Source organism: Talpa occidentalis, unplaced genomic scaffold (genome assembly GCF_014898055.3).
Source record: "Talpa occidentalis isolate TD23 unplaced genomic scaffold, MPIMG_talOcc4v2.1 talOcc4.14, whole genome shotgun sequence".
NCBI lineage: Eukaryota > Metazoa > Chordata > Mammalia > Eulipotyphla > Talpidae > Talpa > Talpa occidentalis.
Genome location: NW_023601433.1, coordinates 57,238,860 through 57,263,778, shown reverse-complemented (window position 1 = coordinate 57,263,778; position 24,919 = coordinate 57,238,860). Strand labels below are relative to the sequence as shown.

Below are 24,919 nucleotides of genomic sequence, written 5' to 3'. Positions count from 1 at the left end.
ACATGCACTCATACACATTGAAATGAAGTATAGGCAATGGTACACAGCACCATTATTGGGAATAGCAACATATTCCTCACTTAAATATAGATCTACAACTTAAATGTAGATCAGTAAGGGAGAGTGGTTAAATTATGGCACATTCCAGTGGCGAAATATTGTGAAATTAGAAAGAACAAGGAAATTCTTTCTGATTTTATATTAATAATCTCAAAAACATTTTAAAGGGGAAGTAAGGAGGTATGTAGGGTACATTTATATATATATGCATATATATGTACGTGGGTATATATATTCACACATATGTGCGTTTGTATGTCTATATAGTATACAGATATGCATAGGACCTCTCTGGAGAGATACACAAGAAATTGACAACCAGATACTGCCTCCAAGGACAGGAACTGAATGGTTGAAGAAAACAGGATGAGAAACAGACTTTATTTCTTACATATTTATTTCTTTTTCTTCCTTAAGATTTTATTCTAAAACTAAATTTTAGAAGTAATTGGTTCTGAGGGCAAAAAACCAAAAACCAAAAAACAAAAAACCCAAACAAACAGTGAATCTTCAGCAAAGTTTAATAACAGCTGTTCTGTCTCACTCATAGTTACCTCACTGGCTTCCCCTACCACTGAGCTGTGCCACGTGCAGGGTAGACAGCGCCCTTGACCTCTGACAGACTGTAACATAACCCAGCATTCACTCTTTCTTATATTCATAAGACACAAATAGTGGGAGGGGGCGGAGCAACATGGCGGCGAGGAGACGCTGCGAGTAAGATCTCCCATTAAAAAAAGTGAATAGGGAGGAAAAGCGGCAGGTCCCAGTGAGAACTGGGACACGGAAGATAAACGGACGACTCCAGCAAACTGCCCGAAGAAGAAAGTGGCCATAAAAGAGGACCAGAAGGGAGGGAAGCGCAGAACCCTGCTCCCCTCCCCCGCCCACAGAGGCGGCACTCTCCGCCCGGCAGAGAGGAGGAAAACAACAAACCAAAACGGCCAACAAGAAAAACGGACGCAGCAAGTGGGACTGTGAGTGGAAAGGAACTATTGCAGCCACCACACCCCGTGAACGGGAGCTGTGGAGAACCCTGCAGGATCCGCCGCGGAGGTGAGCTCCAGGCGCCATTAAAGAGAGCCCCGCCCCCCAGGAGGAGACCAGCACCAGCACACAGCCCCGGCCGCCCGGTAAGCTTGCGCGGAAAGCGGCGCGTGGAAAAAGCAGACGCGGATCCGGATCGATCACAGCTACCCAGGTCCCCGCGCCTGCGACCTAGGCTTGCGGGGAGACCGACCTAGGCTTGCGGGGAGACCGCGGAGGCCCTCCCTGAGTGAGCAGGAACAAGGCGCCCAGGCAGGGGAGCGGGATTCAAAAGGCGCCATTCCCGCGCCACTGATCTGGGCTACAGCCTGAGTCCTGGAACTGAGGGCTTTGGAACTGAGACCCGGGGCACGAAATTAGGGGCGTGGGTTCCCCACGATGGTGGGGCACAAGGCAGACACAGCACCCCAAAGCCGTTGAGGTGTACCCTACCATCCCCGCTCTGCTCCCTGTCCCACGGGGTGGAAAATCAGCTCCCCAAGGGCTCTAGGAGAGATCTCTGGTGCCACCTAGCGACTTGAAGCCAGCACAGGCTCCTGAAGGAGCTAGTGGCCAGCTGGGGAGTTAGCCCACGCCGGGCCCCTTCCGAACAAGTAGTCTGAGCCCACAGGGAGAGCGAGCACCCACAGCCGGGGCAGACCAGGCGCGCAGAAGAGTGTGCCTGAGACCAGACGCGCAGGGAGTGTGTCCCACATCACCATTTTAGAACAGGGACATTTCTTCAGTAAAGACTACCTGCAGAAGGCTTCCTCAGGAGCCAGAGGTGAGCGGGGGAAGTTCGCCCACGCCAGACCCCCTCTGGCCTGCAGTTCAAGCCCAGAGGGGAGCAGGAACCCACCGCCGGGGCAGACCAGGCGCACAGGGGAGTGTGTCCCCACATCGGCATTTTAGAACAGGGACCTTTCTCCAGTAAAGACTGCTTGAAACTGACAGATGACTCCTGGAGGAACCAGAGGGGAACAGAGAAGCCCACCCAAGATGCCGGCCAGTCCCAACAACACAGTGTCCCAACGCATACGGCAAATTAGAAAACAGACAGTAGGGAGGAGAAGAACCACACGCAACCTAGCAACTCTCCAGAGAAAAAGCACACCACAAAAAGAAAACCAGCCCCCAGATTGCAACGACAATAACTTGGAAGAATTTCTGAGCCTTCCAGAAAGAGAATTTAAAATTGCCGTGATTAAAAAACTGACAGAAGTCATAAAGGAAAACAATGATAAGGGAAAAATAATCAATGATCAGAAGAATGCAATTGAGTCCCTAGAGAGGGAAAACAACGGTCAGAAGAAAGAAATTGAGTCCCTAAAGAGGGAAGTAAAAGAAATGCAGGAGATCAAAGAATTAATGGAAGAACTAAAGAATTCTGGGAAAAGCAATGAAAGCAGAATAGATGAAATGGAAGAACGAATAAGTAATCTTGAAGACACAGAAATAAAAAGAACCAAAACAGAAAAGGAAAGAGAAGTACGAAGGAAAAAGAACGAAGAAAGACTTTGGGAACTATCTGACTCCATGAGGAAAGGAAATATAAGAGTTATAGGAATACCAGAAGGAGAGGAGAGAGATGTAGGAACAGAGAAAATATTCAAAGAGATAATTGAAGAGAACTTCCCAAATGTGAAGAAGGAGCTGAAAATTGATATACAAGAAGCAAGAAGAACACCAAACTTCCACGACAAAAGGAAAAATACAGCAAGACACATAATAGTAAAGCTCCCAAGAATCCAGGACAAGGAAAAAATAATGAAGCTGGCAAGAGGGAAGAAACAGATAACATTCAAAGGAAAACCAATCAGGCTGACATCAGACTTCTCCGAAGAAACACTACGGGCAAGGAGAGAGTGGAGGGACATAGTCAACAGACTCCAAGAAAACAGATGCCAACCAAGAATACTCTATCCCGCAAAGCTCTCCTTCCTCTTTGAAGAAAGAATATGGACCTTCCCAGACAAACAGAAACTCCGGAATTTCATTGCAACTAAACCCCCACTCTAAAAAATACTACAAGGAGTCCTAAAGCCAGAACCTCAGAGGGACGAATAACAATGAAAGAAGGCCAAAAAAAAAAAAAGTTATTAAAAGAATAAATAAATAAAACCAAAGGAAAGACAAACACAATGGCAAATACAGATGTTAACATATCAATATTAACTCTAAATGTAAATGGACTAAACTCTTCAATAAAAAGACACAGAGTTGCAGCCTGGATTAAGAAACAAAACCCAACCTTTTGCTGTCTCCAGGAAACACATTTAGCTACAAAAGATAAAAATAGGCTCAAAGTTAAAGGATGGAAAACAATCCTACAAGCAAATGGACCAAAAAAGAAAGCAGGAACAGCTATACTTATATCAGATAAAACAGATTTCAAACTCAAAAAGATAAAAAGAGACCCCAATGGTCACTACATTATGATCAAGGGGACAATACTTCAAGAAGAAATAACACTCCTTAACATATACTCACCAAACGAAGGAGCACCAAAATATATCAGACAACTGTTGTCCTCTCTGAAAACAGACATCAGAGAAAACACATACGTAGTGGGAGACTTCAACACACCACTATCAACAATGGATAGATCAACAAGACAAAAAATAAGTAAAGAAACCAAAGCTCTAAATAAGGACCTAGAGCAATTGGGCTTAACAGACATCTATAGAACACTAAACCCCAAAAAACAGAGTACACATTTTTCTCAAGCGCACACGGATCATTCTCCAGGATCGATCACATACTGGGGCACAAGACAAACATCAACAGATACACCAAGATTGAAATCATATCAACCATCTTTTCTGACCATGAAGGCATCAAACTAGAAATAAACCATAAAAAGAAGGCAAGGAACTTTCCTACCTCATGGAGATTAAAAACCACACTACTGGAAGACCATTGGACTAATGAGGAGATCAAAGAAGAAATTAAAAAATTTTTTGAATTGAACGACAAGGAGGACACCAATATCCTAAATGTATGGGATACAGCAAAAGCAGTAATAAGAGGAAAATATATAGCAATAGAAGGTCACATCAAGAAACAAGAAAGAACGCAAAGAAACAACCTAATCTCGAAGCTCAAAGATCTAGAAAAAGAACAACAAAAAAACCCCAAAACCAGTAGAAGAAAAGAAATAATAAAAACCAAAGCAGAAATAAATGAAATTGAAACTAAAAAAACAATCCAAAAGATCAATGAAACCAAGAGCTGGTTCTTTGAAAAAATCAATAAAATAGACAAACCCCTAGCCAGGCTCACAAAGGAAAAAAGGGAGAAAGCACAAATAAACAGGATCATCAATGAAAGAGGAGAAATCACAACGGACACAGCAGAAATCAAAAGAATAATCAGTAACTACTATGAACAGTTATATGGAAACAAGTTAACAATCTAGAGGAGATGGACAAATTCCTACAACTCTACAATCACCCAAAGCTAGATAAAGAAGAAATAGAACACCTAAACAGACCAATTACAAGCAGCGAAATTGAAATGGTAATCAAAAACCTCCCCAAAAACAAAAGCCCAGGACCTGATGGATTTACAAATGAATTCTACCAAACATTCAGAGACGAATTAGTGCCTATCCTTCACAAACTCTTCCAAAAAATTGAGAAGGAAGGGACAATACCAAACACGTTCTATGAAGCCAACATTACACTAATACCAAAACTGAACAAGGACAACACAAAAAAGGAAAACTACAGGCCAATCTCCCTAATGAACACTGATGCAAAAATCCTCAATAAAATTTTAGCTATCAGAATCCAACAATGTATCCATAAGATAATTCACCACGACCAAGTAGGATTCATTCCAGTGACACAAGGATGGTTTAACATCCGAAAATCAATCAACGTTATCCAACACATCAACAAAAAGAAATATAAAAACCATATGATAATATCAATAGATGCTGAGAAAGCTTTCGACAAAGTGCAACACCCATTCATGATAAAAGCCCTTGAAATTCTTGGGATACAAGGAACATACCTCAACATCATAAAGGCCATCTATGACAAGCCAACAGCCAGTATCTTTCTCAATGGTGAAAAGCTGAAAGCAATTCCATTAAGATCTGGAACAAGACAAGGATGTCCACTCTCACCACTGCTTTTCAATATAATACTGGAAGTCCTAGCCAGAGCAATAAGACAAGAGAAAGACATCCAAGGAATCCAAATAGGAAAAGAAGAAGTCAAACTATCACTATTTGCAGATGATATGATAATATACATAGAGAACCCCAAAAAGTCCACAGAAAAACTAATTCAACTCATCAATCAGTTCAGTAAAGTGGCAGGATACAAAATCAACACGCAAAAGTCAATAGCCTTTCTATACACAAACAATAAATCTGAAGAAGAAGAAATCAAAAAACCATCCCTTTTTTTATTGAAACAAAAAAAAATCAAATATTTGGGAATAAATCTAACAAAAGAGGTAAAGGACCTATACAAAGAAAACTATAAAACACTGTTAAAAGAAATAGAAGAAGACACAAAGAAATGGAGAGACATCCCCTGCTCATGGATTGGAAGAATAAACATAATTAAAATGGCCATCCTTCCGAAAGCAATATACAGATTCAATGCTATTCCAATCAAAATTTCAATGTCATTCTTCAAAGAAATAGAACAATTATTGATGAAATTCATATGGAATCACAAAAAACCCCGAATAGCCAAAGCTCTCCTGAAAAAAAAAGAAGGGAATGGAGGCATCACACTCCCAGACTTCAAACTATACTACAAAGCCATAATCATCAAAACTGCATGGTATTGGAACAAGAACAGACATACAGACCAATGGAATCGAATAGAAAATCCAGAAATAAACCCACAGATTTATGGTCAACTAATCTTTGACAAAGGAGCAAAGAATATGCATTGGAGCAAAGAAAGTTTGTTCAATAAATGGTGCTGGGAAAACTGGGTTGCTACATGCAAAAGAATGAAGCTTGACCACTACCTCACACCATACACAAAAATCAACTCAAAATGGATTAAAGAACTAGACATAAGACCTGAAACCATAAAATATATAGAAGGAAATATAGGCGAAACACTACGTGATCTGCACATCAAAGACATCTTTACAGACACATCACCCAAAGCAGTGATAGTGAAGGCAAAGATAAACAGCTGGGACTACATCAAATTAAAGAGCTTTTGCACAGCAAAAGAGACAATAACAAAAACAAAGAGAAACCCCACCAACTGGGAGAACATTTTTGCACCCAACACTAATGATAAAGGACTGATCACAAAAATCTGCAAAGAGCTGATGAGACTCAGCAACAACAAAGAAAATAATCCAGTCAAAAAATGGGCAGAAGAGCTAAAAAGAAACTTCTCTGAAGAGGAAATGCAAATGGCCAACAGACATATGAAAAAATGTTCAACATCACTTGTCATCAGGGAAATGCAAATCAAAACTACCATGAGATACCATCTTACACCAGTGAGAATGGCACATATTAAAAAAACTAGCAACAACAAATGTTGGCGAGGGTGTGGAGAAAAAGGAACTCTCCTGCACTGTTGGTGGGAGTGCAAACTGGTCCAACCACTGTGGAGAGCTGTGTGGAGATTTCTGGACCTACTAAACATAGAGCTTCCATATGATCCAGCAATTCCACTCCTAGGTATTTACCCAAAGGACACAGAAACATCAATTCCAAACAACACCTGCACCCCTATGTTTATAGCAGCACTGTTTACAATAGCTAAGCTTTGGAAACAACCCAAATGCCCAAAAATAGATGACTGGATCAAGAAGATGTGGTACATATATACCATGGAATATTACTCAGCATTCAAAAAAGATAAACACATGCAATTTGCAGCAACATGGATGGCGCTGGAAGGGATCATGCTCAGCGAAATAAGCCAAAAAGAAAAAGAAAAATACCGGATGGTCTCACTCATAGCAGGAATCTAGAAAACTTAAATAAGGGACCAGGAAAATGAATAACTATAAGAAAGTTAAAATCAAAATCAACAAAAAACTATGAACCAGAGACACTTTTAGGGGGGGGGGGCGGGAGGGGAGGGATTGGGGTCAGAATGGGGAGGCTGCAATTGTATGGGGAATATAACAATAAAATTTATAAAAAAAAAGACACAAATAAAAGAAAATAAAATGTCATGACGTAGTAGAAGCAGGGAGATGTTGAAGTCATTTTGTGGGTAAGAAAAGTGCTTGGCACAAAGGATGTATCAGAAAGAAGTAATTTCTCCCCAGTGGCACCCAGGCAAATGTGGAGAATGGTGAATCTTGACTCTGGGGGTGCCACTGCAGACCTGGCACAAGCACTCATCATACTTTCTGCCATTCACTAACTCATAACCTTAAGTTGAAGACATAAATGCAAGTCACTACTGTGTACCAGCACCCTCAAAGTAGCCTGTGATATTAAAACTTAAGTTTCCCCATATCATAGGGGTGAAACTGAAGCATTTGTAGCATCACTGAAAAGAGATCTGGGGATCTGTTTAAGCAGAGAGAGGGCTTCAGAGCCAAAGGAAGCCTTGTTCTAGGAAAGATAAGTTTAAAATCATTTAGAAACTCAGGCAAATGCTATTGGTCGCCTTTTGAAAGCAAATCACACTCCCAAGAAACAATAATAAAAATATTTGTCACTAGAATGTTGATGCAATACTTGCCTACTGTGGGATCGCCATCAGAAACCAAAATGATCAGAGAGACTGAATTGGGATCCAATAATCCCAAGTTATTGGCTTCATTCAAAATGAAGATGGCCCGCAGAAGTGCTTCATTGATATTTGTGCCTGTTAAAGTAAAATAATACATGGTTCTATTTATACTTGTTCTTGGCATAGGGACAATCATATCTTGGGTTGAGGTTCATCTGTCTGGTGATTACTCATGTACTATTTATCCAGTACCCAAGTCATTTGCTTCCCAAATGACACAAATTTTGCCCAAGCTGATCAACATCCCCCGGGGGGGTAAAATATTCACTCTGTGGTAAGCTATTCCCTTAGAGAAGAACAAACCCTTTCAAAGCTCCAGTCTGTTATTATGTTAAATATCAGGTTTAAGGCAACATTGTCAGCCTTGCTGACAGCCTTGATACTATCTATAAGTATAGACAGTTTCATTTTATCCTCTGTGAGTAGTAAGAGGCTAATGTCATTTATTTATATCCCTTTGGAATATTTAAAGAAATTTATTTTTTTAAACTTATTATTTTTTAACTTACATTTTTGGAAGTACCATTGTTTTACAGAGTTGATAACATTTTGTAAGTATAAAATCTTCTCTCCTCCCTTCCTCCTCACCGTAGCACAACTAGCATCTCTGGAAGATTTGAATGGTTAAAAACTTATGTGGGATAGACTATGTGTTAATCTTCTACCACAAATTTGGTATTTATCATTAAACATGAAATGTATTATTGAAGACAGATCACTGCAGATTGGGCAAAGAACACTGTGGTAGAGAACACAGCTTCTTAAGTGAATCAAGATTTGAACCCTATAGAATTCTCTTTCAAGGTTCTAGGCTAAACTCTCTCACCTCCACTGGGCTGGATTTTCTCAATATACTTCTTGGCATCTGCAACTTGTGCTTTAGTAGCTGAGACTAAATCATTTCTCCAGGTTCGAACATTGTGGTTAAAGTCAACCACAGAGAATTGGTCTTCAGGTCTTAGATCATCCAATATTGTTTTCATGGCTTCCACTGTCTGTTTTGAAAAAGAATAGAGAAGGGTCTCATTACACAAGTCTAAAACTAAGAAAAAATGAGGAAGATCAATTGTTCATCCAAATCATCTTTCAAGTACTGACTCCAGCTATAATGCTTCCAGAAAAATCTCTGGAATCCATCTCAGTAAAAAGATTTATCTCCCATTTATTCAGAATATATTGTCTGCATTATAACTTAAACTTTTACTATCTTGTTATGCACAATCATTTTGACAATTCTTATTTTAAAGTAAGGATCACATACTTCAGGTGCTCCCCTAATGGTGTTTATAAGTCAGTTCAAAGGAACTAAGACAAACCCCAGGGGGACGGTACATTGCTGGGAGGGGATCAATGAAGGGAGGAGGCCCACAAGCACCTTCCAACAAGGGACTACTTACTTGTTTCATTTTTATTCCCCACATTGAGCCACTAACATCAATGACAAAGAGGATGTTTTTTGGAATTGGATCCATGTTTTCAGGAGCAAAAAAATGGACAAAATACCCATTAAATACCTGAAAAACAGAACATATTTGTGAACCAAATCATTCCCAAGGTTTAGGATATAAGATTATGGGGGGTTGGGACTAAGAGAGGAGTGGCAAGCTGCAGTGAACAGGAGGCAAAAAGAAGAGAACAGAAATATCTGTTCCATCTCTCCGTCCATTCTTCCTCCTCTGCTCCTTCATTAATTTCCTGGAAAGTTCAAGCCTTCTCAACAGTTTAACTCACCCTCTACTCCACCTGATCTGCATTGAGAGCCTCTGTTCCAGATACTCTACTGGTCAATGGTGAATCAGGCAGAGGCTCTGCCCTCATGGGTCTAGTGGGGTATCTGGACAAGAGGGTATTTGCAGCACAGGGTGTTAAGTGTCAAATCAGGAAAACAAATAACTCCAATAGCACCCAGAGGAGGTGCATCAAGCTCAAACAGGGAAGACTTTCCCATAGAAATGGCATCTATCCTGGATTTGAGCATGAATGTGGAGTGAGGCTGCCCTTGCGGGTGATGGGTCAGGTTTAGCAGGGCTGTGCATTCAGTTAAGGGTAGGGGCAGGGGTGAGGAGAGTTTCAGCCACCACAGCCCTGCCATTGAGAAAATGTGGTACCCTTGGAGCTCTGCAAGTGGTTCAGGGAAATGGGATCATAGCATTCAAGGATTTGAGAAATGAGTGAATTTAATAGGCGATCATGTGTCCTCTGGGAATTTGGATAGCTCTTGAAGTCAGTGGGGGGGCCACTCCAACAAGCTTCCTGATTCCCCTCTTCTATTTACAGCAGGTTCTATGATTATCTCTTCATCCTCTTTCCACTTTGGTTGTTTCTACCAGGATATGCTAGTGTTCACTGGTAAGGGGTATAATAGCTGTGGGCACCTCCTTACCTCCCTGGCCCTGGAGGGGAGCACAGTCTTTTGGATACTCTCTACAGGAAATATGAACATACATCTAAGATATGATAAAGGAAAAGGAGACTTCAAGAAACCTCACAGTGAACATTGACTCTGGAATTCACCACCAGCCCAGAGATCTTTCTCTTGGTTTTGGTTGTTCCATCCAGTCAATCCATAACCTCTGCTTTCTTTAACAGGCAGATTGCAAAGGGCTTGGAAGTGTATCTCAAATTCCCATTTTGTGATTTTTACTGTTTTTAATATAAGGCCTAGAAGTACCATTCGGGAAGAAAGCCTGACACCCAATGACCCTTTATTTAGTTCTCTTGACATAAAATACTCAAGACACTTTGGAAAATAAGGCTTCTGACAGCCTTTATGCTTGCCTTGGCAACTAAGAACTACCCAGAGGCCAGTGAGTCCAATCACCAAGAAGCAGTTCTCAGCATGGCAGTTCTAGAGTGTTTTCACCCACCTCGAGCTCACCAGCTTTCTCTTCTCTGGCCACATCGTATACCACCACTAGCTCTCCATCCACAGCTGTCTCAGAGCAGTTAAAGCATTTCCTTTGCTGTGCTACTGTGGGCTTGAAGGAGATATGCGCCTGGAAAGAACAGTGACGTCATTGCCTACACTGCCCCTCCCTCTCCAGGCAAGGGGTTCGAGGCTGTGCCATTTCATGCACAGGAAGCACCAGCAGTACAGCCACTGATGCAAGGGATATTGCCACAGCATATGAGGGGGCCTTGGGGTGTGAGTGGTCATGTCTTTGTGAGATCCAAAGAATTCCTCCCCTTTTTCACGGAGGAAATGGCCACCAGCTCCAGAAAGAATCTGTGATTTATTCTTAGAGGAGTTTGATACCTCCAAAGTTGGTTATTATTGACTATTACTGCAGAGAATTAAGATGAGTATCTCCTGCTGGGTTAAGGACAATCCACTATAGATTATATGACATTTGTCTGGGTAGAGTGAATGACTGGGGGGAGAAGAAGGTCCAAAGAGGACAGTCATTGGTCAAAAGGGAGGAAGAGTTGGGAGTTTTGTTTCTCATGTCCTGCAGAGGACCATAGACTTTGCTGAGGGGACACTGGTCCCTTGTGGGACTCAATAGCTGAGCACTTCTCATTTGGCTCAATGCCTGCCCCCCATCCATTCCCCAGTGCCCAGGGGGAGAGCAGCACCTGTGACTGGCAGCCTCTCAGACTTTCGCACCATGAGATGCTTACATTACCTTCTGTTTTCCTTTCGATATCACTGGAACCCCATCAAAATGGCCTTCAAATGTGTCAGGAACGTGAAGATATTTTATTCCCTGAGGTTCAATAATCCACACATCAACCTAGAGAGGGGAAGGAAAGAAAAATATTCAAATCATTAAAATATCTTTCTAGGATTTTTTTTTTAAGATTTATTTATTTATGCATGCATGCTTGCAAGAACTGGGGTACAAGCCAGAGGTGTGGGAGGTGAGAGGATTCCCTAGAGAGAGTAAGGAGTAGAACAGGGAGATCTACTGAAATACACTGCTGAGGGGAGCAGTGGTTGAGGTAGGAGAGGTCTGCTACACCATTGGGTTTCTCCCAGGCTGGCCAGGATTGAACTTGTGCTGCAGTGGCTGGCAATAGCTTGATTGCTCTGTCTTTAACCCCTGCGTCACCAGGAAGGCCCTCTTTCAAATTTTTTCCAGCAAGAAGTACAATAAGTAAGTGCTCTGCTGTTTTTCTCATTTTTGAGTTTTCCCAAAGATGACCCAGCATGGTTCCACGTCACTTAAACTCCATGGGATAGGATTCATCTCATCATGGTAACTCAGTGCTCCCTCTTATTGCTTCATTCCTCTGGCATTTAATATAGAGTCTATCCTGTCCTATCTTGTCCTATCCTGTCTTATCCTGTCCTATCCTATCCTATCCTATCCTATCCTATCCTATCCTATCCTATCCTATCCTATCCTATCCTATCCTATCCTATCCTATCCTATCTTGCTCTAGTTTGTTTTGTCCTGTCCTGTCCTGTTCTATTAGTCTATTCTTTTTACTTATAAGAGCATTCATATTAGGGGTGGGGGTGGGGGTGGGGAATAGAAGGAAAGCCATTGTTAAATGATTCTGCATTTACTCTGTGGATCTATTAATAATAAACATCCCATTCATCCCCATCTGGGTCTTTTGATTCCTTTTGTGTCTCCCTGCTTTGAACAGAGCCAAATAGGAGGGAATTCCTTTTAGTGATCCTTGGCAAAGCCATAGTCACAGATGCCATTTCTCTCTATATCTATTTAAATGCTGTGCTAAGTACTTTACATGTATGAATTCACTTAACCTCACTAATATGATTGCTATTTTCTGTTATTGTTCTTATTTGTTATTTCTCATTTTACAGAAAAAGAAACAGATTCAGAATAAACTAGATAGTAAGTGGCCAAGCCAGGCTTCAAACCCAGGACCCAAGCTCTTAATACTTGATAGACACTGCTTTGAGACTTTCAAAAGTCTCGGTACTCTTTTTAGTGGACACTGGCATGCTATTCTTTTTTTTCTTGAAAATGATATAATATTTTAATTTAATTTTTTTATTGAGGTAATGTTGGTTTACATAATTGTTTGTATTTTGGAAATATAGAGTCCCCTCCTCTCAGGTGTTGTTACCATAGTGCACCCACCACCAAAGCACCCAGTCCACCAGAATAAACCATGTGCTCCTTCCCCCTCTTTGTTCTTTTCATTCCCCTGTCACCTTCTCCCCCTCTGGATACCTCACTTCCACAGTCAGTTTTCAAGAGTTAGTTTTGAGTTTGACTTGATCTGACTTTTTGCCTGGTTTCTCCATATTCCACATATAAGTTACACCATCTGATATTTATCTTTTTTTTTAAAGATAAATATAATGATGTTTTAAGCTCCCTGCTTTGTGGTAATTTGTTACAGAATCCCTGGAAGCTAACACAGCTAATAAGGAGCAGAGCTGACATTAATATCTATAGGGAAGAAACCTAGTTGACTCCAAACCCATCATTTTTTCAGTACACCATACTTCTTGCAGATTGAGTCACATCAAACAGCACAAGAACAGATACAAAGGGAGAGCTTAAATCAGGGGTGGGAGCCCTAGAGGACAGCCTCCATGCACCCCCTGCACATCTGTGCTTACCTCCAAGTGCTTGGCCAGCCTTCCTGGCTGCAGATGAAGCCTGTGTTCATATGATCCCAGCTTCCTCCACTTTACTTCCTGGTAATGAAGTTCAAACTGCACCTTTGCTCCAGGGAGGACATTTACTTCTGTTTTGAAGTTCTCCATGTCAAGAGCCCTGCTCCTAAAGATGTGAGCCCCCAAGGTAAGTTATTATAAGTGCAGTCAAGCACAAGACCCAGAATCTAGGCAGAGGCATCTAGACTTTTCTGGGCAATCACACCTGTTAATTGTTCATGAAAATGAACAGTAGGTACAAGAGAGAAAACTGCAATTTCCTCTCCAACCAGATCTTTCTCTTCCCAAGCTTTTCAGATTTTGTCATTTTTTAAAAAGATTTATTCATGTATGCATGTAAGAGTTGGGGTACAGGCCAGAAATGCGGGGGGCGGGGTGAGAGGATTCACCAGAGGCAGAGTGAGGAACAGAACAGGCAGACTGACTGAAACACACTGCCGAGGGGAGCAGCAGGTGAGAGAGGAGAGGTCTGTTGCGCCATGTGGGTTGCTCCCTGGCTGGCCAGGGATTGAACTCATTCTGCAGAGGCTACAGACTACTTCTTAGTGTGGTGCTTAACCTCTTGCACCACCAGGGAGGCCCCTTGATTTGTCATTTGTAAAGACCTTCCAGTTACTGATTATGTGCCAGGAACTTGACCCACATCATCTGTAATGTAGCAGCTTGGCCAGATAGATATTGCTACGCTCACTTCTTATCTGATAATAAATGAGCCACTTAAAAGATAAGTAACCTGCTCAGGACCACACAGCTAGTTAATTGTAAGACTGAAACATGAATCCAAATTTAGATGATTTCAAAGACACCACATCTTTACTGCATTTGACGCCATTCTAAGGATTCTATGTATGTTGAAAATTTCAGAAAAAAAATCTATCATTCCATCAGAATCATAAGTATTTCCCCTGTAAAACCTTATTTAGTCCTGTACATATCAAGTCCAATGTAACCATTTGTCTTGGGGTGTTTATGGTTTTAAGGCGTAAACAGCAGGATTAATCAAACGATGATAACTTGAACATTACAAGTGATTTTTAAAAAATTAAATAACTGGGGCATCCCCCATGGCACAAGGGGTTAAGCACCTCACTATGAAGCAATCTGCAACCCCTGCAGTGTGAGTTTGATCCCCAGCCGGCCAGGGAGCAACCTACATGACACAGCAGACCTCTCCTGTCACTGCTCCCCTCAGCAGTGTACTTCGGTCAATCTGCCTGTTCTGTTCCCCACTCTGTCTCTGGTGAATCCTCTCACCCCCCACACACACCTCTGGCCTGTACCCCAGCTCTTGTATGCATAAATAAATAAATCTTTAAAAAAAATTAAATAACTGACTAAGTGAGGTGGGACTGTGCATAGTCAGCCCACTTAGGACTGGGGAAGTATTAGGGTTTTCTACCCTTTCTTCATTAGTGCTGACCCTGTTGTATATATTCTAGTCCCCAGTTCGTTGTCCATCTCCCCATGGAACTAACAATGTTTTTAGATGTTGCTGCAGCCTCTGACACAACTGGGTACCTCCTGAATAGACATTTTCTTTGAATGAAAGAAATACATAAATGAAGTGAAAAGCACTTCAACTAAAGGTAAGTTTGGGGCATAGAAGAGGAGGAGGAAATGAAGAAAATAATGAAGCCAGAATCTGGAAGAAGATTAATATGCTGCTGTGCCATGTAGGTTGCTCCCTGGCAGTTTTCAGTTGAAAATTCTGTTGAAGTTGCTTGTTTGAGAGGCTGCTTTTTCAAGGGGGCTTTAGCATTCCCTGTGTCTTATTCCCTGTGTCTTATTGAATTCTCTGGGAGAATTCAACAGAACCTAAGCTAGGTGACTGATGCTGAAAAAAGTTCTACACCATAAAATTAGTGCAATGAATTTGAGACCATTCTTTCCGCATACGTGGAAATACCAACATTTCTGTAGCTCCTCTATGTACTCTTTTAGACTATCAGTGCTTATTTTCAGAACATCCATTTACATACAAGGCAAGGTATGTAAGATTAACCTACCTGAGATCATGCAAGACCCATTTTTTGTAGAGAGGTCTTAGGGACATATTGGGCTGTTGGAAAAGTCATGATGCATTTTTGATTGAGAAACATAGAAAAAATACATCATGACTTTTTCAACAACCTGGTAGAAATTTCAAGCTCTAATTCTGCCATCCAGCAACAAGACTCTGTGCTTCTCTGGAGGCTGGTTGCCACTGAGGGAATGGGATTGAGCAGGAGCAGCAACCAGTAGCCCTGCCCTTACCTCACCAACCCAGCCGTTTTGCCTTTTGCTCTGGCCTGTGAGTATAGTGCTCGGCCCACAGTTTTCTCCTTGACAGAACTGGTGAATGTCATGCCATCTACAGTCCTAGAAAATAACAGAAGGCCACACTGTTGGTCCTAACAGCAGTCTTAGCAAAATAAACAACAAGCAAACAACTCAACAATGGGGATTTGATGAATAGGGACCATTATCATTTAGCTTCTGTAAGAAACAAGAAAGACGTTTTTGCATATTTCATAGACGGGAGTCCCTTCTGGTATTGTGCCTTAAGAGGGATGAGGTAAGCTCCCATCCTAAAAGCTTTTCCTAACATACTGTTGCTTGTGGTTTAAGTTTTTCATCAATTTCAAATTTTACTCTGGATTAAGCCTGTTTTCTTTAGGTATGCTTTTTGAATTACAAATATGCATAGGAGAGGAGATTGATAAATCACAGGTTGTCTGGCTTAAGTTTGGCTTAAAGGTCATTTTGTGAGTTAAGCTCTCACACATTAAGCCAATCTCAGATCGCATATGATCTCATCCTTGAACACTTCAGTATATATTTTGGAGAGGATTTTTTAAAAATTGTGTGTAGAATTATAATTATCAGGTAGGAAATATAACAGATTTCAATTAAGTATAAGAAATAATTCTAACAGATCTATCAACCACACAGTGGATTGCCTCGGGAAATAGTGAGTTTATCTTTAAGGATATATTCAAGTCAAGCCTGGATAATACACTTGTCCGTGGTTATAATAAGGGGATTCAAGCATCAGATAGGTAATTGAATTTAATAAGTGGTTCTCAACTTTTTTCCAAAGAGAGCATGTGACAAATAATGCTGAATTGTTTTACACACACTCACATGGTTCCCTGTAAGCCAGGGCAACTCAATCTAATTCTTCACACACTCCCTCCTCAAGCATATTAAAATGCAAGCAAATGGGAAGCTGTTAGCATAGAGGAAGCTTAGTTTGCTTTTAAAGTGTTAGAAATGAAAAGCAAATCCTTCACAAATTCTGATACTTTGAACAAATTATTGGGACCCACATACACGCGCCTGCGCCTACACACACACACACACACACACACACACACACACACACACACACACACACACACACACACGATGATTCTTGTTGTCTGGTAGGTCCACAGTTCTGGAAGTGAGAGCATTGGAACAGTTGACTATTCAGGTCCATTCTAATCATGAGGGAGGCTGATTCTGTGAGCGGAACATATCCACATTTTGAGGAGTTACTCACATGGAGAAGTTGGAGATGAAAGCTCCTTTGGGAATCTGAACATCAAACACAATATTCTGAGGCTCTGGGGAGTTGTTCACCACTTTCGTCTGGATGATGGTGTTGGCCATACGAGAAGTAATAGTGGACTGGACTTTATGGCTATAAAGGGTTACTTGATCAGCATCCTCCTGTAAATGGCGAGAAAGCATAATTGTACTAATGGAAAAATTACACAAAATTTCACTACATATTTGAGGTTCATAACCATCCACATTTTATAAATAATCCCAAAGCATTATTAAATACATTCCTCAGGAACTATCAAGCATTCTCCTAACTTCTTGGAATAGCCTTCCAGGCAGATATTTGTCTTTGCTTTGAGATAGTTTGCAATGTTTTTTATCTCTATCAGTCTATGAATAATGATTTAAAAATCAGAATACAAATGGCAATGAATGTGGGAAGAAATATTGGATTATGACAGTTTAGGAAATAACATTGAATGTAGGATTATGGCGTGGGGAAGGATACAGGCCTGCAGGGCTGAAAGGGGACCCCAGCCGCATCTTTGGGGGAACAGTCAGGAGTATCTTAAGATGTGAGTACCTGTGGTCCTCAAAGCCCTATCACGCTATCTGCCTTTATTACTTTTATCTAATGACAATTTTATCTTCCAGTCCTCTTCTCCTTCCCCACTTTAAGAGAAAACACAAGAACACTGACTGGTGTGAGGAGCAAACTGAATACCGAGAAATGGGCATTCTGATGCTTTGCTGGGCCAGCATATGACCTCCTTTGCTAATATCTCTCTCTCTTGATTCAAGGCAGCTCCAGGGTAAACAGTGTTGGCAGCATATCACTATGCCCAAAGGCAAATTGCTAAAGAGGCCACCTGAAAACAGTAAGCTGCTTCAGGACTGGGGCAATTATGTGACCCATTTGTTTACTTTTTTTTTTTTCCCTGAAAGGATTTGCTTTGCTTATTTCAATACTAGATGTCACCTCCCAAACTTGTCATCTACTATGAAACCTTTCAACTCATTAACATCCAACTCACCTCAAGCTAAGAAAAAAGGAGGGTAAGCTATTTGCCCTTCCTACCCTTTTAAACATGCTTCTCACAAGTTGTCAGTTCAGACCAGGAAGTCAAACCAAATCACTTCCTTTTGATATTTTTCTTGTCATGGAGGATGAACGACATTGAACATTGAAAATCTCAGGTTGCTGGGCCAGTTTCTTTCCCACAGTTACTCTTTTACTCTCCAAAGCTGTTAGGTATCAGATTTTAAATCAAAACAGATAAGCTGGAATAGACAAATGTTTGGATGAAACTTAGGCTGTTGGCAAGCCTTGAAAAAAGTAGAAAGGACATTTTCTGCTGTTGGTGATGTGTCTCCTGGCTGCAGACACACTGTCTTCTTGAATGCTGAAGTTTAGACCCACTTCCCAACAGAATTGGGAAAGGCAGTATTTCGAAAGGCAGGTAAATGCTCTCCGTGGTAGAGACAAAAGAGGCAACTCTATTGATTCTTAGATAATAGGTAACAGAAAAATCACTTGGTCATCAAATTTTAACAAAGTCAAAGTAAACTCACCATCACTTCCCCGGATTCTCCAGAAATGCTCCTCTGTGAAAGGAAGTTAGATAATCATTTTTCAAAAGTATGTTACTTATTACTTAGAGGGTTAAAACTGTTTATTCTTAGTCAAAAAAATTTCTTTTCAATATACCAATTCATTCATGGAGCTAAGACATGAATACCAATTATTTTCGAATATTATTTTCCCATTGGCATATTTCTGTGAACAATATTCCAAGCCACTTTTTGGATGCATGCACATCAGTCTTAAATATAATGCTAAAATAAATGTTTTTACTTGAAAATAGTCAACCAACCTCATGCTAAGTAGCATATACTACCTTTATCTTGTCAATTTATCTGATTTATTTTTTATTCAGTTGAATGTTTATTTCACTACTCTATTCTACAATAGGTCTTGGAACCTGCTATCCCTCTGTCTGCAATGCTTCTCCTTTCAAGTCCCCTCTGTCCCACTCTAATCCCTACTCATCCTTCAAATCTCAGCATGGGCAGAATTTTCTTTGAGACACTCTTTGTGACCCCCTCAATCTCCGTATGTCTCTTTACTAAGTATTTTTCCATCACCATAGTCATTCCTTCAAAGAAAAACCGTGGGAGTGCATGTCTGTCTTCTCCATTAGACTAAGCTACCTGCAAACAAGGACTTCCATGTGCTTCCTCCTTGGCGGGGGCCCAAGAGCCAAGCATGGTAACTGTCCTTTAATCCCTGTGCTAGTGAGTTATCCAGAGCAAGTACTCTCTGGAGGGCATGGAAAACTGAGTGACTTTAGAGGGATTGATGAACATTTCATATCTGGTAGATTTTACAATAAGCAGTCTGATATTACACATAAAGTTAGCTTCTCAGATTTGGGGTAGATAGTGTTGAGGGAATGCTATGTGACACAGTGCGATCAACAATTGTTTTCTTTTATACTTTTAGACAACAATTTTCTCTTTTGTGGCTACATAAAGATCCTGACACAGGGACTTGCTTATTGTTCAAAAACCTGGACTTTGCGAAAGTCAAAAATTCACGTATAAAATAAGGCATCGGTCAATTTAGCAGTGTTCTGCAAAATGCCTCTTCTTCCAACATATCGGCTCTCTGTGGGGGAAGCCACACTCTTGCTGGTGTCCTGAAAGATTCACTCTCATTTATAAAGCATGTTGTCTGTGCAGCTGCTACTGGAGGAAGGAGAATTTGTGGCTGCCATGGGAAGCATTTAACACCCCTGGGATAAACCATGTATCCTTTAAGGGAATAAGGTGAACATTATGGTTTGGAGACTGAGGACAGCTGTATGCAGGTCTCACTTTATTTCACCTTGATAATGTCTCCACTGATGTGTAAAACCAGTGGATTCTGCTAAAAAAAAGAGCTCTTGAGAAAGTCTAGCAAAAGTCAGCTTAAACCTTCAATTATGATGACTTTCACTTAATTTCCCATTTGGAATTAAGGTTTATTGCACCTGATATCTCCGGCTCTCTGGTACAAATTGAAATTTGCCTGGGGCCACTTCCACAAGATCTTCATATTCTGCAAACTTAAAAGAGAATTAAGGATTTTTATTTCTATTAATAAAGATCTAGAGCAGAAGAGCATCTAGGACAAGCATAAGCGTATTCATTATATTGAATATATGTAATTTTTGCCTTGTTTCCTATACTTCTTGGAAACATTCATTTTTCTATATTGAGGTAACATTAGTTTAAAATATGGTATGTGATTCAAAGGCATATGGCCACACCTTCTCAGATGCATGAATATCTCCTATTTTTATACAATGATTTCTTTAATGTCTTTGTTTGCTAGCTATGTGTCAAATGCGTAAATGGAAATTAGCATCTTCAAAGTTGTTTGATGCAGGAAATCATTTTGAGGGAGGAAGGTCGAAGTCACTTGTGATCAGGTAGCTGCTTGTGGGGAAATACTGGTTAGCTCTTAGGGGCATCAGCAGTTTCTGATTGGATAGATACAAGATCCCTTATAGTTCAAAATGAAGCCATGAAAGGAGTACCAGTACAAAGTGAACTGAAAAAGCACAAATACATCTGAATGTCTTGGCTTTGATTCCTGGCTCTGCCAATGAGATTTCCAACACATTCTGGTGGTTTTTTAAGGAGTTGGAAAATATGATAGTTTCTAAGCAGACAGAGCAATTTTTTTTTTCTTTGCAAGCATGCCATCCCTGTCTTTGGCATTCTTGTAGGTAACCCACTTTACAGTTACTACAATCTACTGTAACCCCCAGAATGTTCCCACAATGCATGTTGCTTTTCTGGCATCCAAACAACTCTTGCATGACTTTCAAATGACTCTGTTCAAAACTTTCCTTGTGTGGGGGGATGGTCAATGGTCCAAAGCAGAGACTTTGACCTCTCTGGGAATGATTCCTGCACTTGTCATCCTTTCTTAACAGGAATATTTAAAGTGACCTTAGACGAGAAATCATTGTTCACTTAGGTATTAAAAACAATAGTGTGGGCCTCCCCGGTGGCGCAGCGGTTGAGCGCTGGCTTGCGAAGCTGCCCGCGGCCTCTGTGGCGCCGGTTCGATCCCCGGCTGCTCCCCGGCCACCGGAGGAGGGTCCCACATGGCGTGCAGACCTCTCCTGCCGCCCGCTGCTCCCCTCAGCAGTGTACTTTGGTCCTTCTGCCTGCTCTGCTCCCCACTCTGGCTCTGGTGAATTCTCTCACCCTCCCATGCTTCTGACTGTACCCAGCGCATGTAAAAACAAAACAAACAAACAAATAAAATAAATAAATAAAACATGCCTCTATAAAAAAAAAAAATTAAAAAAAAAATAAAAACAATAGTGCTTCAATAATGACTTTCCTTGCACTTTTTTTTTTTTTAAAGATTTATTTATTTATTTATTTGTATTCATTTATTTATACAATTACTGGGTACAGTCAGAAGCGCAGGAGGGTGAGAGAATTCACCAGAGCCAGAGCGGGGAGCAGAGCAGGCAGAAGGACCGAAGTACACTGCTGAGGGGAGCAGCGGGCGGCGGGAGAGGTCTGCGCGCCATGTGGGACCCTCCTCCAGTGGCTGGGGAGCAGCCGGGGATCGAACCAGCGCCGCAGAGGCTGCGGGCAGCTTCGCAACCCAGCGCTCAACCGCTGCACCAACCGGGAGGCCCGACTTTCCTTGCACTTTCAACAAGAGTGTTTATATATCACCATCATCATCATAGCTAATCATTATTAAGTACTACCTAGTGCTTGCATTGTATTGGCATATACATATCATTCAATTCTCATAACAACCGTTTGGGCTAGATCAATTATTATCCCTATAAGAAGTACGCAACTGTGCACATTAATGTCACAATATGGGGCTGGTCGGCTGTTTGACTTAATTCTCATGTGAAACCCTTTAATGCTTTAAAAGGTAAACTCACACTCCAAGAATTATAACAGTGAACTCTTCTACTCAGGTTAATTTTATGTTATCTCTCTCCATACAGAGCACAGTCCCGGATTAGCAAAGCAATAGACTATTTATGGAGCACACCTACAGGACAACAAACAACAAGTCGTTTTCTGGAAGTACTTACTTCTGGAAGTCCATTGGTGGGGATTTCAAAGCCTTGTGCTTCTGAAAGAAAGAACCAGATGAGCCAGCACGTGAGTCGTTCCATTTTGCTGGGCAGCTCTGCCAAGCTCCCCGGAGCAGGGTCGGGGGAGAATCCAGTCTTCACTGAGCCAAGTTCAAAGGAACACCAGAAGAATACAGTTCGGTTTAAAAAAGAAGACAGAAGAAGAAAGCTCTCAAACTTCGTACCAAAAAAATGGGACAAATATTTGTTCTGGAGTTCAAACCTGATCTGTGGGGGTGGAGACTCCTAGAGGTTATTCAAACAGCAAAGCCAGCGGCAGTCCCCGGGGTGGGAGCACTAATTGGGGTCAGAAGAATATGCTTCTCCCCTCCCCCCTTGCTAATTTCCGCTCAACTTTTAATTAGAAAGACACCTAAAGATAAGTGTCGCCCTCTTTGAAGAACCAAGTGAGGAACTATACTGAGAAAAAGCAGAGAGGAAAAAAGTGAAAAATTTCTGGAAAACAAAACCTTTGCTCTAAATGAAAGCAGGAAGAAAAACAGGAAGAGTCATGATGTTTTTCTGAGCATAGCATTTATTGTCAGTATTTTTCTTATTCACTTCGATAACTCAGTACCTATTAGAAACAAGTGGGCAGGGACAGGTGCTGATCCGAAGGACCGGTCTTCAGTGCGGAAGCTTCGCAAATTTCCTTAAAAGAACAGTGTCTGACAGTCCTGCCGCCCCTGCTCATCCTCACTCAGGTTAGTGGAAAATAAATTTCCCCCAGTCCCAGAATCAGGGAAAGACCCCTCTAGAAATAGCGTGTTTTATTCCTTCACTTTCATGGTCCCAATATAATAATAACATCAGCTAAGATTTATTAAACCCTTTGTGGTGTAAGCATTTTTACTCACATTGTCTTTAATCCTTTACAAAAATTATACAACAGCCACGGGGTATATGTACTGTATTTTCCCTTATTTACATTGAGGACAATAAGGTTAAGTACTTTATTGTACATCTCACAATTAGTGAAATGGAGACTCAGTGCAAGATCCCCTAGGTATCCACCTAGGAAGGGCACGTTGCCAGCCGATCACCAGGTTTCTTGTCCCAGGTGTGAATTTAGACCAGAATTTACCTGTAACCCCCAAGTTGGGTGGCAAATTACTGGATAATGATTTTTCCTGAGCCTTTATTCCAGACATTGCCTTAAACAAGACCATGCTATGGAGTTTGGTCAATTAGGGACCTGAGCTCCCATGTCATTTGTGGAAGTTTCTTTCCTCAGAATGGAATCCATGATTCCTGCTATTTTGCTGTCTTGGCATTTCTCTGCCTGATGGTCCCTATCTAGCAGAGGAATGTCATGGGTCTACTTTTGGGAACAACTACTCTGATAGTTTGCTCACACAGGGGAACTTGCACCAGATGAAAACAGCAAGTCTGCCTTGGCCTCTGAAGCATGGTGATGTAGGGCTGTTTCCAGCACATTCCATTCTACCTAGACCCAGCAGGTTTCCTTGTCCTCAGAGAATCACTGTCTGCATTAAACTGAACACAGGACAAAGAAATCTGTTGTCTGAGATGGTCTTCTCATTTTGTTTAAAAGGAAATGGTTTAAAGTTTATTTCAGAGACAAAGCCAGTGAAAAGAGAAAGTGAAAAATAATGCCCCAAAAGATAAATGTGCAATTGACATATGTGGGATGGTATTTTCAAAACAGTGTTTTATTTATTATATCTAAGCGCATGCCAAAAAGAAATTGAAGTGTGGCTCAGATATAATATAAAATGCAAATAGATTACATTTATCTGTAAGACTTTGAAGGGCTATTGCTTCTTCTTCTTCTTCTTCTTTTTTTTTTTGGTTCTACCATATGCTGTCTCTAAAAATTATGCTTTATCTCCAGGAGAAGAAAACGGTTTGCTTTAAAATCTACCCAATTTATTCCAAATAGAAAACAGGGTTTACAAAATGGTATGAAGTTAAAAGAGATATTTTTTGTCATAGCAAATAATAATAAAAAGCTGGTTGAAGAGAAAATTAAATCTGAGATTAGAAACCAACTATTTGGAAAAAGAAGATAATAACAAAATAGATGTTTACCTTATTAGGTAGTGGTAACAAGAGTGGAATATACAATAATAAATTAACATTAAAATGAGCTTTATAATGATTAACATCAAAGATTTTTGTAGTACTGGTAATACTAATAAACAGACATTGATCGTTATGTCAAACTTACAAAATAGCATCTTATAAAAATACTTTAATTAACCATAATATAGAGGTTATGAAGGCAAAAAAAGGGGAAAATAGATTCATTTACATTAAAAAAAAGGCCTGACCATTTTTTTCATCTATCATAGGATATGTACTATCTATGAAATATGTGACAATATGGTTTTTAATTCACTTAATGAGGCAGATATTGTTTTGATCCCCAAATTTGAAAAGTACACTTTAAAAGTTTTGTAGCAATTAATTATAAACAAAGATGTAAAAATAAATATGATACCATGAAAAAAAAATTATTGTAATCGAGAAAGGATTAGCCTAGAAAATTGAAGCTGTTACTACACAAGAAATCTTATCAAATTAAACATCAAGAAAAAACAAAAATTATTTCACTCAAAAGCTTGAGAAATAGTTCAATAAATTTCAAAATCTGTTTCATATAAAGTGCTTAAAGTAGAGTTAGGAGGCAATTTTTTTTTTTTTAAAGATTTATTTATTTATTTATACAAGCACTGGGTATAGTCAGAAGTGTGGGAGGGTGAGAGAATTCACCAGAGCCAGAGTGGGGAGCAGAGCAGGCAGAAGGACCAAAGCACACTGCTGAGGGGAGC

The 24,919-nt window shown here is 40.6% G+C and overlaps 1 protein-coding gene across 1 annotated transcript in view; it reads right to left on the bottom strand.

Annotated features, from left to right (window-relative positions):
- Positions 1 to 22,359, bottom strand: part of ITIH2 (inter-alpha-trypsin inhibitor heavy chain 2) — a 37,064-nt gene extending 14,705 nt beyond the window's left edge. The window contains exons 1-11 of the mRNA XM_037510583.2: positions 22,083 to 22,359; positions 19,992 to 20,066; positions 18,532 to 18,564; positions 16,955 to 17,124; positions 15,685 to 15,789; positions 13,375 to 13,537; positions 11,456 to 11,563; positions 10,697 to 10,825; positions 9,227 to 9,343; positions 8,656 to 8,824; positions 7,779 to 7,904 (exon numbers count right to left, since the gene is read on the bottom strand). Of these exons, the coding sequence (XP_037366480.1) occupies positions 7,779 to 7,904; positions 8,656 to 8,824; positions 9,227 to 9,343; positions 10,697 to 10,825; positions 11,456 to 11,563; positions 13,375 to 13,537; positions 15,685 to 15,789; positions 16,955 to 17,124; positions 18,532 to 18,564; positions 19,992 to 20,066; positions 22,083 to 22,166 (1,279 nt within the window). The 5' untranslated portion in view covers positions 22,167 to 22,359. The remainder of the gene's footprint in view (positions 1 to 7,778; positions 7,905 to 8,655; positions 8,825 to 9,226; positions 9,344 to 10,696; positions 10,826 to 11,455; positions 11,564 to 13,374; positions 13,538 to 15,684; positions 15,790 to 16,954; positions 17,125 to 18,531; positions 18,565 to 19,991; positions 20,067 to 22,082) is intronic.
- Positions 22,360 to 24,919: the final 2,560 nt, after the last annotated feature.